A 13,789-nucleotide genomic window follows, 5' to 3' on the forward strand; every position below is an offset into this window, starting at 1 on the left:
AACAAAATATACCAAGCCAATTAATATTATATAAATACTTCAATTTTAGGTGATTGGTTTTTTTATTGCTTTGAATTTGAACTATTTTATATTTTTAAGCTCTAATATTTTAATATTAATATACTTACAAGCCAACAATTTTTTCTTTATAGTGGACCACAATTATTGGGCGCTGATATTGATATTGTTTCCAATCCTAACGCTATTCGGCAACATTCTGGTCATCCTCTCCGTTTGTCGTGAGCGGTCGCTGCAAACAGTTACGAATTATTTTATAGTATCATTAGCCATAGCAGATCTGCTGGTCGCCGTAGTCGTAATGCCGTTTGCTGTTTATTTTCTGGTAAGTATTCTGTTAGCTGTTCTCAGCATTAAGATATATGGCCGCCCATTTACGCAATGGCCAGAGGGTGTGTCGATGTCAAAATCAAAATGCCAAATGCAAAATTGCCGGCAACTTGTTTACGCCACCACAGTTGGAAAAGGGATCCATTAGGTTGACGGCAAAGCGAATACAGTTTTCTGTAATATATATATATTTCATGTTAATTTTGCAGTTAAGAACCGGTACTATTCTATTTTATTGTTAATTATTTTATAATCTAACTACAGGGTGGTAGTAAGTCGAATACGCTCGAGTGCAGCCTCGACGTCTAACTAATTTTATCAAGTGTCTGGGGGCCATCTAATAAATAAACAAGCTCATAAATAACAACAAGAGGGACGCTTTAAGAGAGTGGATATTGTTTGTGTAGCCCTGGTTGGACCTGGGCGGGGGGCGTGGCAAGCCAAGCCAAGCAAACGCAAGGCAAAGCAAAGCAAAGCCAAGGCAAGGCAATGCTCTTTACTAAATTGCGGCCATTCAAGCAATAACATTCAATTTTTGGCGGCCTAAGCATATAAATCAATGTGCATGTGCTCGCAAAAAATGAGAATGAGAAGTGGCAGAAAAGAAGAGAGAGGGAGAGAGAGACAGGAAGAGAGAGAGAGTGAGAGAGAGAGGCTTACTTATTTCCTTTGACTTAAGTCGACGTAGCTGTCATTCCATATGATTGATTGTTCGATTGACTGACTGACTGACTGTTTCCCACCCGAACAGTCTGTCATGTCTGCATCCGTCTCTCCGTCTCTCAGTCAAGAATTGTCTATCGATTCCGACTGCCTGCCGCTTTCTCCACTCTCTCTCTCTTTCTTTCTGTGATACATTAATGGAGAATGCGTCAGAGGCTTTTAGAATGCCGACAAAATCGATTGCGACTCCGATTCGCATTGCGATTGCGATTGCAGACGACGGCGTCTCAACGAAAAGGTGTTCGAATTGAAAAATTGTTGACTAAGGTCGGCAATTTAGGCTAATAAATTTGTGCCATTTCCTTGGAGAAAGTTTTATGCTTGTTTAACCCTGCAACATTCGTCAGACTGAAGAAGGGTTCATTTACAGTCGTTTTGCTTAACAGCATTTAACTTAATAAATACATCAATTTAACTTCACTTATACTATAAGGAACTAAATTTATAATATCGATACGAATTTGGAAATTCAATTAATACTCGAAATTTCTTAATGAAAGTGGAATAAACCATTATTATTATTACATTTGAGATTCGATTTTCACATAAAACTCGAATTAAACTTTTCATATTGGAAAGCAGAAAGATTTTCTGATATCCACAAAATTCAATGTATTTTGCGGTATTCATTTGCATAGCAAAAGTTAAGATAAAGGTCAGCTTGTCATCCCAAGTCAATAAAACTCAAATTAAATTGCCAACTTCAATATTCGTATTGATTGATTTAAACTTTAAATAATTTGCATAGTCAGATGAAGTCAAGAACTTAAAGCAAGGGTCACTTAAATATTTCGATATGAAAATTCTAATTCTTTTTTATTTTTGGTTACCTTTTCAAGTTGAATTTTTTAAATTAACATGAAATTTCACATTGAAATATTTTGTGTGCACGGAAAAAGAGAAAAACAAATTATGAAATTCTTGAATATGAAACAATGGAAAATCAAGCTTCGAGAAGCTGTTTTTGCTGCTCGGTATTCAGATTGCTGTCAACATTGAAGCGATATGGAATATCATATACGGTTATTGTAATATTTATGTACATTTAAATCAGCATGGCTCGACTCGACTCTGTGTTTTTTGTGTGACATTTGACAGGAGCTCAACGTTTGTCATGTTGCCCACAATTAATTGTGTGTTTATTTAACAAGTGTCTCCGCTCAAGTGTAGTTATAATAAATACAACAACAACAGCAACAGCAGCAATAAGAGAAAACAAATGCCACATCATGCATACATATTTAATGAAAAATATAAATTGCAAATTGCGAGTGGCAAGTTGTGAATTGCGAATTGCAATTTGCAATTATAAAACCCAAACATTTGTTACACGCGTAAAAAGCTAACTGTCGCGTCCGTCGCACACAATCGTCGTAATTAAAACGCTCGAAAGTCAAATGAAATTAACAAAAGCCGCACGCCAACTGGCAGATCGAAAGAAATGCGCGAAAGCGAGCGGGCGAGCGAGCAGAGCCAGAGTCAGAGTCAGAGCCAACAATTGGCTGCCTGTTGACAATAATTAATGTGCGAAACTTTTTACATGCGAATAGAGTGCAATTTGCTGCAAATATATTTTTCAAACGTTTTGCGAAATTGCATTTGTACGTTGCCTGTCGCGCTCGCGTTGTTCGTTGTTCGTTGTTCGTTGCTCGCTGTTCCTTGTTTCGTTTTGCGGGTTAATCTTCGCTGACAAGCGCAGTCAGAGTCACAAAGTTTGCAACTTGCCAACGACTTAAGTCTGTCCTTTGAAAAGATTGAGAAATTAAGTGGAGCTGTCAGCATGATTAAAATACGTTTCTACCATCAGAGGAAAATATTGATTAATTCACTGACCACATTGCGTATACGCAATTACTGCAATTAGCCAAGCTATTTAGTACGTCTTTAACTTGTGCACACTTGTGCGTATACGCAATATGACACTTAAATGACAGCCACAAATATTTAAGCATAGACCAAGCATCCGCCTGTTGCGGCTTTACATACATACATACATATTGTATATGTATATGTATATGTATATTTATATGTGTATGTATATGAATGGCTTTCAGTCGACGGCAATGACAGCTCATTTAATTTCATTTTGATCATTAAATTGACACTCACCCAACCGACCGCCCGCCCGATGCTGCTTTATCAAAGGACCGACCGCCTGCTGCGTGTTGATTTTCTAATACCGTTCGCCATTCACCAAACACCATACAGCATAACACCCACACATCCACACACACACACACATATACACACACTTACGCATAGTGGCAAATTAACTTGTCATTAAATGCGCTTCGCTTTCCAATCGGACGACGATGTCGACGCTTTCTCTTTCTGCACTTGTGTCTGTGTGTGTGCATATGTCAGGTGCTAATTAAGCTTTGCACACACACACACACACACGCACACACACAAAACTGACAGTCGAACAGAGAGACGGACACAAATACACATTCAGCATTGAGTATAGAGAGTTTATATGTGTATAGAAGTACATTCAAATGGAGTCATGTTGGCGTGTCAGGTGCAGGGCACTGTATCAACTCTATAGCAACAACAACAAGTGGCGGAAACAACAGCAGACAGACAGACAGACATAGAGAGAGAGAGAGAAAGAGAGAGCGAGTGAACATTTGGGAGACTGGCATTTGCTGGCAGGCAACACTGACGAAGTGTTACACCAGCTGCGACGTGCTGAACATGTCAACACACACACACACTTACACACTTGCAACTTAGTTTGTGGCAAATAGCCAAGGGTAGAAGAGCGTATCCCATTATGTGCACTGCGAGTGTTGAATACACGCATTACACGTTGCATTGACAACGTCACCTTCCACTTTCGCAACAACTACTTCAAATCGATCAAATTAATGGCACAATTTAATATTCATTGCTGATTAATTCAATTTGCTAGAAATTTACACCGAAATACTGAAATTTTATACTTCAAATAATATAAAAAAAAACACACAATAAAAATCAATTGTAAAGCAACCACCGTACACAACATGCCAAGTAATTTAATATTTATTTATTTTGTTTTTGTTTTTTTTTTCATTTTACAGACTGCAACAAAAACTGAAAAAAAACAATGTGAAATATTTGCCATATTAATAATTTATTCTTTAATCTTTGCAGTTCTATTATAATAATTTTATTTGTTATCTAAATCAGTATATTCTTAGCACAAATACGAACTCATTTTCCTTAAGCTTCATTTGTTGTAGAGCACTAAATAAAATAAAGTAAAATCTACCAAGTAATATGAAATCATAAATATATATTTTCTCATTTATAATCAATTTAATTTAGTAACTTTAATATTGATTTTATGCGCAATTTAAAGTCTTCGTTTTATTGCGTCAGCACTTTACATTTTATTTCCATGCTAAAAAATGAAGTGATGAAATTTCCTTCAATTCTTAAAGCAGTCGCAAAATTTCCGGAAGCACTTCTTGGTTTTTTTGTTCGTACATAAAATATTTCATGCAATTTTTATTTGCCCCGAAGGAATCTGCATTCGCAACATAACTCGCAAGTAGATTTGATTACTCACCGTTCCCCATTCCCTTCGCCCTTTTCCACTCTCCCCTTTCCCCATTTAGCTTTTTCATTTTTTTTGTGTGGGTTGCTTTGCTGACTGCGAAAATCTAAATGTTGAATTCGAGGTTCAGAGTCGAAATATATTTATTCGAACCATAACTAAAATTCAGAGTAAACAATTTCTTGTCACGAAGCTTTATTCGCTTTTGTGGCAAAGTAGAAGCAAGAAGAAAAAGAAGAAGGCAAAAAAATGATAGCATACTTTTTAGCGCGCCAGCAAACGACATGAAGAAATCCGAAATACAAGCGCAATTATTTAGCTCGGCCAAGTCCATGGGCATTTGTGTTTGTCGAGGCGCCCCCAAGCCAGCATTCAACTGCCACACACACACACACACACACACGCGCGCACAGACACAGACATGCGAGGGGCACACACGTAAACACAAATGAAAATTGATTTAGTTAAGAGGATTTGCGTCAACAACAGCACAATAAGTGGGCAGTAACACGGGGCATTGGGCGACGTTCCAATTGGACAGAGGTTGAATGAAGAAGATGGCCAGTGTTTGTATGTATGTGTGTGTGTTGGCATTGTGGATAGCACTTAACTCATAAAAATGAGTGAGTGTTTGGGTGTGTGTGTGTGTTGGCTGCAACGCGCTGCGAGTGCTGGAATGGGTGACAAAGCTAAGGAAGCAACAAGAGGCGACGAGCAAAGCTGGCAACTGAGCCAACAAAGAGAATTATTGTGGAGCGTGGAGAGTGAGAGGGAGCGGGAACGGGAGAAGGAGGCAGAGTGGGAGAGGGAGACGAACAGATAGTCAAACAAGCAAACCAACAAATAGACAAAATATACTCTGGTCTGCGTTACTCATACGCAATGTGGTGCCAGGCAAATGCTGACTGGCTAGAAGCTTGGCTCGTTTTAACTCGCGGCTAAAACAAATACACACACACACACACACACACTATGTAAGTGTGTTGGGGCAGTGCTTTTCTATTTTAAGTGGTTGTATATGTCAGTTGAAAGCTTTTGTTGACATTCAAGTGCCCCATTGACAGTGTAAAAGCGTGCAACGTACGGGACACAGCTGAGGCGTCGCCCCGCCTGCCCCGCCCACTTCAACGCCTCTCAAAACTGCGCCATAGAGAGAGGAAGAAGAAAACTTGCCCAGGGCACTTGAAAAGTCAAAGCATTCGCCTCGCCCAAAGTTCAGTTCCTGTTCATTGCTATAATCATATCAAGCAGCTCTCACGTTCATTCCCTCTCTCTCTCTCTTTATCTTTCTCTCTCGCTGTTAATTGCAATGTCTTTGCTGCAACTGCAACGTTGACTGCCACTTGTTGTGCAAGTGATTTCGAGTGATTGAAAATAAGCATTGCAATTGCTAATAATTCCACTCGAAGATTCCACTGGAAGTCTTCGTTGAGTGTGTCCAAAAATACTCGCCAAAGATTGCATTACATAAATAAATAAACTGATTAATCCACACAAAGAGCGACACACACACACACACAGAAGAGTGTCTTACAAGCACTTAAGCGTGGCGAAATGAAAGGAAGCGTCAATGTCCTGCCACTGGCAGTTGTTCTCCTTGTTGTTGTGCTCCTAATCCTGGAAGGGTGCGTGACTGTTTACATCCTGCGGTGTCCAACAGCAACAACAAGTGTCCGAAACGCACCAACAGACATTCGCTTATAAATATGTATGTGTGAGTGTTTCTTTCTCCCTCTCTCTTTCTGCTGCGGCGCATTAAATTTATTTATTTGCGCTCCAGTGAAAGTAAAAAGGGTGCACAGACAGACAGACAGCCAGACAGAGCGGCACTTAGTCAGCATTTGGTGTTGCAAAAAAAAGGAAAAATATTTTTGGCAAAAATAGTCGCGTAGTCGCCTGGCAGTGACAGGCAAGTGTCGCAGTCGTCGTCGTAGTCAGAGTCCTCCCTCAACCGAAACCCACTTCGAATCGCCATCGCAATCGCAATCCAACTTCTACTCCACTTTTGGGGCCACACTCATACCAAATTCCAATTTCCAGAGATATTTGCTTGATATTCCTCTCGACCCGTCGCCCTTTGACCCTCTTCAAACAAAATAAAAGTAGGAAGCAAAAAAAAACAAAACAAAACACACGACGAACCCTCCGTTGTTGTCCATGGCATTTTTATTATGTATGAGCTGAAATTATTGGATTGGATTTGCTTAATATAAGCAGGCAGCAGAGCCTAAGCAGGTTCACTTTTCCCTTCATTCTCTTTTTTTTTTGGGTCCAAGAAGCTAAGTGGCCAGCCAACAGGCCATGGCAACTGAAGGGTCGTCACCTCAATTTTATGGCCAAAGCCAGTAGCGGAAAAACCAACATCTTTCCTTTTCTCTTTTTTGTTATACCAATATCGAATCATTAAAATTGCCAGCTGTCAGAGCGAATGAAATTAACTACAAAACTAGGCTGTTAAATTTGGAAGTTTTATGACTGTTAAGCTCTTAAATAGAGCAAAATATGATTTCAATTTATTACAAAATTAAATGTGAAATATTAGAAATTACATCTAGCAACAAATGCAATTAAATATGCATATACAATAAATACTACGGGTGCGTCCTTGAAACTTCTGAGTGCCCATTTGCACATTAGATTGCAAACGAATAAAACTTTTTTTTAACCGAAACAGGTGGCTGCCTCTCAACAAGAGCTGCACACAAAACTGTTTCATGCGGCAAAGCAATAAAAAAGGAACAAGTAAGAAAGCTACAGTCGAGTGTGCTCGACTCTGAGATACCCGCTAAATAAAATAATAACAGCAAAAGTACTAAAAATATACCAAAAAAATAGATATTTGGTATATTTGTATAATACTACACTTAAAATATACCATAGAGTAGAAAAAATGTAAAATAGTTGAAAATATACTATGAATTTGGTACCGCAAAAATACTAAATATATACCTAATGCTTAATTTGGTATATTTATATAATGCTGCATTCAAAATATACCTATTCTGTGGTATTATATCCATTATATTCAAAATATACCAAAATATTTTATCGCAAAAATACTAAACATATACCAAATAAACATATACCAAATAGACATTCAAAATATATTTATAATATAGTACCAAAATATAATACCGCAAAAATACTAAAAATATAGCAAAGGCCAAGATATTCTACTACATTAAAAAAATACCATATAGTGCACAATATACCAATATGTCAGATCTGAGATGTAGGTGTTCATACAGACAGACAGACAGACAGACAGACGGTCATGACTTCATTGTATCGGCTGTTGACGTTGATCAAAAATACATATGCTTTATGGGATCGGTTATGCCTTCTTCTGCCTGTTACATACATTTCATGCGGGCAAAAAGTTATAATACCCTTCTACGCTATGGGTAGCGGGTATAAAAACTGAGAAGCGAATTTGCCAGCTGCAACTTGTTTAGCTTACACCAACAGCATCAGCATCAGCATCAGTTTGAGCTTGAGGTTCGGCTTCAGTTCTGTTGCTGACAACAGTTCAGCTTCAGTTTTTTTTTTTTTTTTTTTGGGTGGGCTTTTGTGGCAACTGTTCTTCGGTTGCTTCGGTGCAGCAACAAAAATGTGGCACAGGATAAGAGCGAGAGCTAAGTGCTAACTGCTAACTGCAAAGCAGAGTCGAGAGCACAGCTCGAAACTTTTTTAATTTAAATGGCCATTTAGAGGGTATGCTGGCCGAAATGGCCGACACTCGTAACTTCCAGCATAGTACTTCAGCAAAGCTGAAGCAAGCTGTAAGCATGACGCCCCTTCGCCCACATACATACATACATACACGTTTGTATACATAGCTATATAGTGTAAGCATAAAACAGGTGCAATTTGGACAACGACTTAAAGAGAGTTTTGGTAGTATTTTCTATTTTTTTTTCGTTTTTGTTACAACATTACCATTAAAATATTAAAAGTTAGTTGGGCAATAGTTGAGCTTATGCTCTCTCAGTATGTTGCAACTTTGAAGTCATTATTTTGTTCGAGATCGTTGTGGAGCTTTTAATATATATTATAATTAATTTGCATAAGTAAAACAATGGATTTTAATGAATTTTTAATGAGTCAAACAATGAATCAACAATAGACAGACTTCAATACTCAAATATACTTTAAATTTTCATATAACATTCTTTAATAGAATAATCGCATATAGAAAATAAATATCTAAGTATATTTGCTCTCAGACCAAATGAAACCATTTCTTTGCAATTATTTTAAGTAAATTCTGTTGCTGCTTTCTATAAAGTACTTGGAAATTTATTTCAAAATGCACTAAATGATAATCTTTGCAACATAATTGAGTAAAAATGTATGTATAAGACAAATTAACAGAAAAAAATGTATTTTCTATAAAATAATTTTTATAAAAATATTTACAAAAAAAGCTGCAAATATAGAAAAAGATAATTCGCTGGCGAAAAAGTCGTGAGCGACTATTAAAAAAATACATATAACAAAAATTTATTCATATTGAGTAAAGATGAATCTTGTAACTCTTGATAAACACTTTAATTAGAGCTAAGAATGATTTGGTATTATTTTTCTGTTTCAAGATAATTGGAAAAAAAAACAAATCCGTACGAAATCAAAAATTGAGACACTTTATTTTAATTTATTTTTTTCGCCAGAAAATTACCCATATGTCTTTTTGCTGCATTTGATTTGCGCTGTCTACCAATCACACACAAAGATAATTAGCAAACGCCTGGTAAAAGACTAATTGCGAGCTCACATTGAAGTCTCTCTATATACTCGTATTTGCCCAGGCCAGATGTCTAAGATGTGCTGCCAATTTGCAGCAGTCAGCAGAATGAATATCTGCATCATGTTGCTTTGTGCCATTTGTTTGGGGTCAAGAGTTCGAGGCCGCGCCAAGTGTGGCAAGTAGCTAAGCAAACAACAAGAGCTGAGCAACCAAAAAAAAACACAAAAAGTATAACAAATACAATACAAATAAAAAACGAAGCGCAACAAACTCCAGACACGCTGCAAACTTGGAATTGTGTGTTCATGTTGCGGCTGTTTATTTATGCAATGCTGCAACGCCAATGGCAATTGCCAATGACTGGACGGAAGTAAAGCTCTCGGTGCTCTTCTTGGCTCTCGGTGCAAAAAGAGGCGTCCAACCGTGGGGAGTTTGGGTGATTGGGATTGGGCTGGGAAGCCAGCTCAAGTGGCTCAAAAGTTCAAATGCCAGGCACTTGAGTTGAGCGACCAGAAAATTTATATAAATCCGTGGCTGGCGGCTGCCACAGGGATCCCAGTTGGTGCTTCAGAGAGGGGGGATAAGAGCCACAGTCACAGGCCGCACATCAGTTCAAATAAATAATCCAAGAGCATAAAATTGGCCACCGACAAAAGTTTTCCACACTCACACGCTTAGCCAGTCGCTTTGCCTTCCTGTCGCCTTTTCCGGCAGCATTTTAAAGGTTTCAAGAGCACAAAAAAAAAAACAAGTAAGAAAGCTACAGTCGAGTGTGCTCGACTGTGAGATACCCGTTACCCATTTTAAATAAAAGCAAACTATTGCGGTATTAATTTTAAAGTATATCAAATTAATATACCAAAAAAATATTAAAAATTTGCCGGGTGTCATATTTAGTATATTGATATAGTACTACATTCAAAATATACCGAAGACAACATTTGGTATATTGATAAAGTACAATTGTGAAAATATACCATAGTGTGCGAAATATACCATATTGTCAGGCAAAGCTAACATAGATGCCTCATTCTGCCTGTTACATACAGGCACAAAGTTATAATACCCATCTACTCTATGGGTAGCGGGTATAAACACGAAACGAGCGGAGAAGAAAGATATGAAAATTCAGGCAACCTTGTTTTTTTTTTTTGTTGTATTGTTGTTGTGTGTGTTGGGAGCCTCAGCTAAATGGCTGCTATCAAAATTATCGCCAGTTGTTGCTGACGGTCGAAGGGTCGACGTCCCTGACCCCGACCCTGAACACACTTCCACACACACACATACACACACACACCAACACACGCGAGAGTTAAGTTAATGCGCGCACTTCCTGCCCAACCGCAGCCTCTCTTTGGTCGCATGCTCCACATGCCAGCGAATTATGTGGCGCCGCAGCGCGTGTTGTTGCTGTTCGAGTGTGTGTGTGTGTGTGTGTGTGCGTAAGTCCTGCCATGCTATTTAGCTAATTTAATACCACTATGAAAAGCTTCGCTCCCCAGACGCATCTGCAACTTAAATAATTAACAATGCTTTAAATTTGCACCCAACTCCAAAGCAGGGCGTGGCATTTAATCAAACCCCCAGAAAAAGGTCTGCTCAAGTGCTGTAGGGGAATAGCCAAAAATAAAAACGAAAAACTTTTGGTTTTTTCGGGCTTTTGTTTAGCTGTTTTTCGAGCACTCGAAAGGGGTGCCAAACAAATCTCAAAAAAAAAAAAAAAAAGAATATGTAAAACTATTGGCATTATGTGCATTTGTTGCTCTGAACTCTTTTGTTATAAGCATAAGCACTTGTTGGCCAGATTTGTGTGTGTGTGAACGACAGCAAAAACTAAACGAGTTCTTAAATCACAAATAGAGTATGTTAATTGAGTTGGTTTTTATTCAAACGCATGATTGATTCTTCAGTCTCAGTGTCATCATTAGCGCAAAGTCTAATTTGTTGACTTGACTCTCTCTCTCTCTGTCTCTGCCTCTGGCAGCATGTAAACGTAATCAGGCTTATGCAAAGCTCTCATTATATCCAAAAACAAATACAGACACACACACAAGCAGAAAGACAGAGAGACAGTCGTATATAACGCGAGTCAAGTAAAACCCATTTAGGGGTAAAATATGGCGCCAGGGCGCAGAAAAAGTCATCATAAAATAAAATTTCCCTCGACGCTAATGACAACTAATTTGTGCTAAAATCTCAATACACACGGTAGCTCTGGGCTCACACACATGCGCACACATACTACATATACAAATACGTATATATATACTACATATGTATATACTTGCATAATATATGTGAGAGTTGACTGTGCCGTCGTCATCGCCTTCGGGGGCGTCCGAGGCTATTAAAAATGGCGCAGAGAACACTAAAGTTGTTACAGCCAAAGATGGTACTTTTAGCAACACCATCACACACACACACACACGCACACATACACACACACGTAGCGACACACACTCGAGACGAGCGAGCACACAATAAACTTAATAAATAAGTCAATTAATTGCCCTGCGCGCCTGATATGATATCACAGCAACAGCGTCAAGTGCTCCTGTGTCGCTGCTGTCTCCCTCTCTCCCTCTCTCTCTCTCTATGTTTCTCTATCTCTCTCTTTCGCTTTCGCTCTTTCGCACTCGCTGTATAACGTTACTCTATTAGGGCAGCAAGTTCAATTAACTTTGTCTTTGGCATAACAAAATGTATGCGGAACTCGTTTAATAGTCGTTGGGCTTTTACTTGTGGGTGTGGTCGTTTACTCCTGCCCCCACCCCGCTCCATTTCTCCACTCTTTCACTCGTTCAACGTTATCACACAGCGGAAAGGGTGTCGTGCTAACCTAACTTGATTTTATGCTCTCGGCTTCCGTTTTCCATTGCTCGCCTAGAAGTAGGCAACGCTTTTTTTTCTCTAACGCTCAACGCTTTACAACAAAATAAACAAGAAAAAAACGTTTGGCAATAACTGCAGCATGGGGCTGCAACATGTGCTTCATGTCCGCATAAGTCGCAATTGCAGTTTAGTTTCCAGAGCGCGCGTTCAAGCTCGCATTTAATGTATATTAAATGAAAAATGACCGTGTGGGTGAGAGCTGCTCGCTTGGCTGGGTTTTTGGCAGGCAGCATTTGGCAACATAAACAAATTATTTGATGGCTTTTACGCGACTCTGGCTTGGCTTTCAGCTGTGTTCAGCTATCAGCTTTCCACTTTTCGCTTTCAGCCATTCAGCTTGCGGTTGCTTTTCGCCTTCACATGCGCCTTGCGCCTTGCGCCTTTTGGTTTTTGGCCATTGCATGCTTGGCCACTAAGTAAACTTTTATGGCCCTCATAAAATAGGCAAAAGTCGCGCCCATTCCCGCTCCCTCCGTTCTCCGTTCTCGCTCTCGTTTTCTCTCTCCATTATACACATACTCATATATAAATATGTAATATGCGTGCCGCATAAAACCGAGAAACAAGGCAGCGAACCAGCATCCAAGTCAAGCCAGGGCAAGCGAAGCGAAGCCAAGACAGCAGCAGCAGCAGCAGCAGCCAATGCCAAACGAAAATCCCTGGCAGCATTTTTATGCAGCTGTTGTGACATTTTTATGCTAAGCAGCTTCCTCGCCCCTCACGATATAACATAGTACACAATGTTCTTCCCCCTCTTCACACCCATCGCTCCCTCAGCATTATAGCGAATGCGCCAAATTATGAAAATTCATAAAAAGCCAAATGTTATGGCATACTTTGAGCCCGGTCCTGTCGCTGCTTTTGATGCTTTCTGCCATCGTAGTGTTTCTTGCTGCCAGAGCGTGTCCTAAACTGAACAGAAACTGAACTAAAGTGAGCTGCGCTCTGAGTGCTGCCAATTTTTAGCTCTTTTTTGAATTTCTCCTTGGTTTATCACTTGCGAACTAAACTCGTTTGCGCTGACTCGTTTATCATGTCGTTTCGTTGCGACAAACATCAACAAAACTGACAACACCAACACCAACACAACACAACACACAGACAACAGATGCTCAACCGAAAGGCAAGACAAGATTAGGATAAAACACCGGGCCGAAGGGGGAGAACCCAAAAGCAGATGATGGTCGCTCAAGTGGTTTGACGTTGACGTTTAATGCAGCAGCTTATAGCCGGCTCTCCCTCTCTCTCTCTCTCTCTCTTCCCGCTCTCTTAAGCTTCTAAGATGCGATAGGAAAAAAAAAGTAAAAGAAAAACGAAAAACGAATAAAATCAAAGACCACTAAAAGGCCGGCAGCGTACGTCCGCAAAGGAAGCTATGAAATATGCTCCACTGAAAACTTGTTACCCATAAAAGTACAAAAATTTATCAAGAAATTTATGCAGTCCGACATAAAGCTGTGTGCAGAACAAGTTTTCACCAACTAAACCATAAAACAAAATGCCAGTGTCATTTGAGTAATTTATCAACGAATATT

The 13,789-nt window shown here is 39.2% G+C and overlaps 1 protein-coding gene across 1 annotated transcript in view; it reads left to right on the top strand.

The window, feature by feature from the left end:
* LOC132796441 (dopamine D2-like receptor) overlaps positions 1-13,789 on the top strand; it is an 82,739-nt gene that overhangs the window by 49,480 nt on the left and 19,470 nt on the right. The window contains 1 exon segment of the mRNA XM_060807614.1: positions 153-343. Within this exon segment, the coding sequence (XP_060663597.1) occupies positions 153-343 (191 nt within the window).

This window comes from Drosophila nasuta, chromosome X, assembly GCF_023558535.2.
Source record: "Drosophila nasuta strain 15112-1781.00 chromosome X, ASM2355853v1, whole genome shotgun sequence".
Taxonomy (NCBI): Eukaryota; Metazoa; Arthropoda; class Insecta; order Diptera; family Drosophilidae; genus Drosophila; species Drosophila nasuta.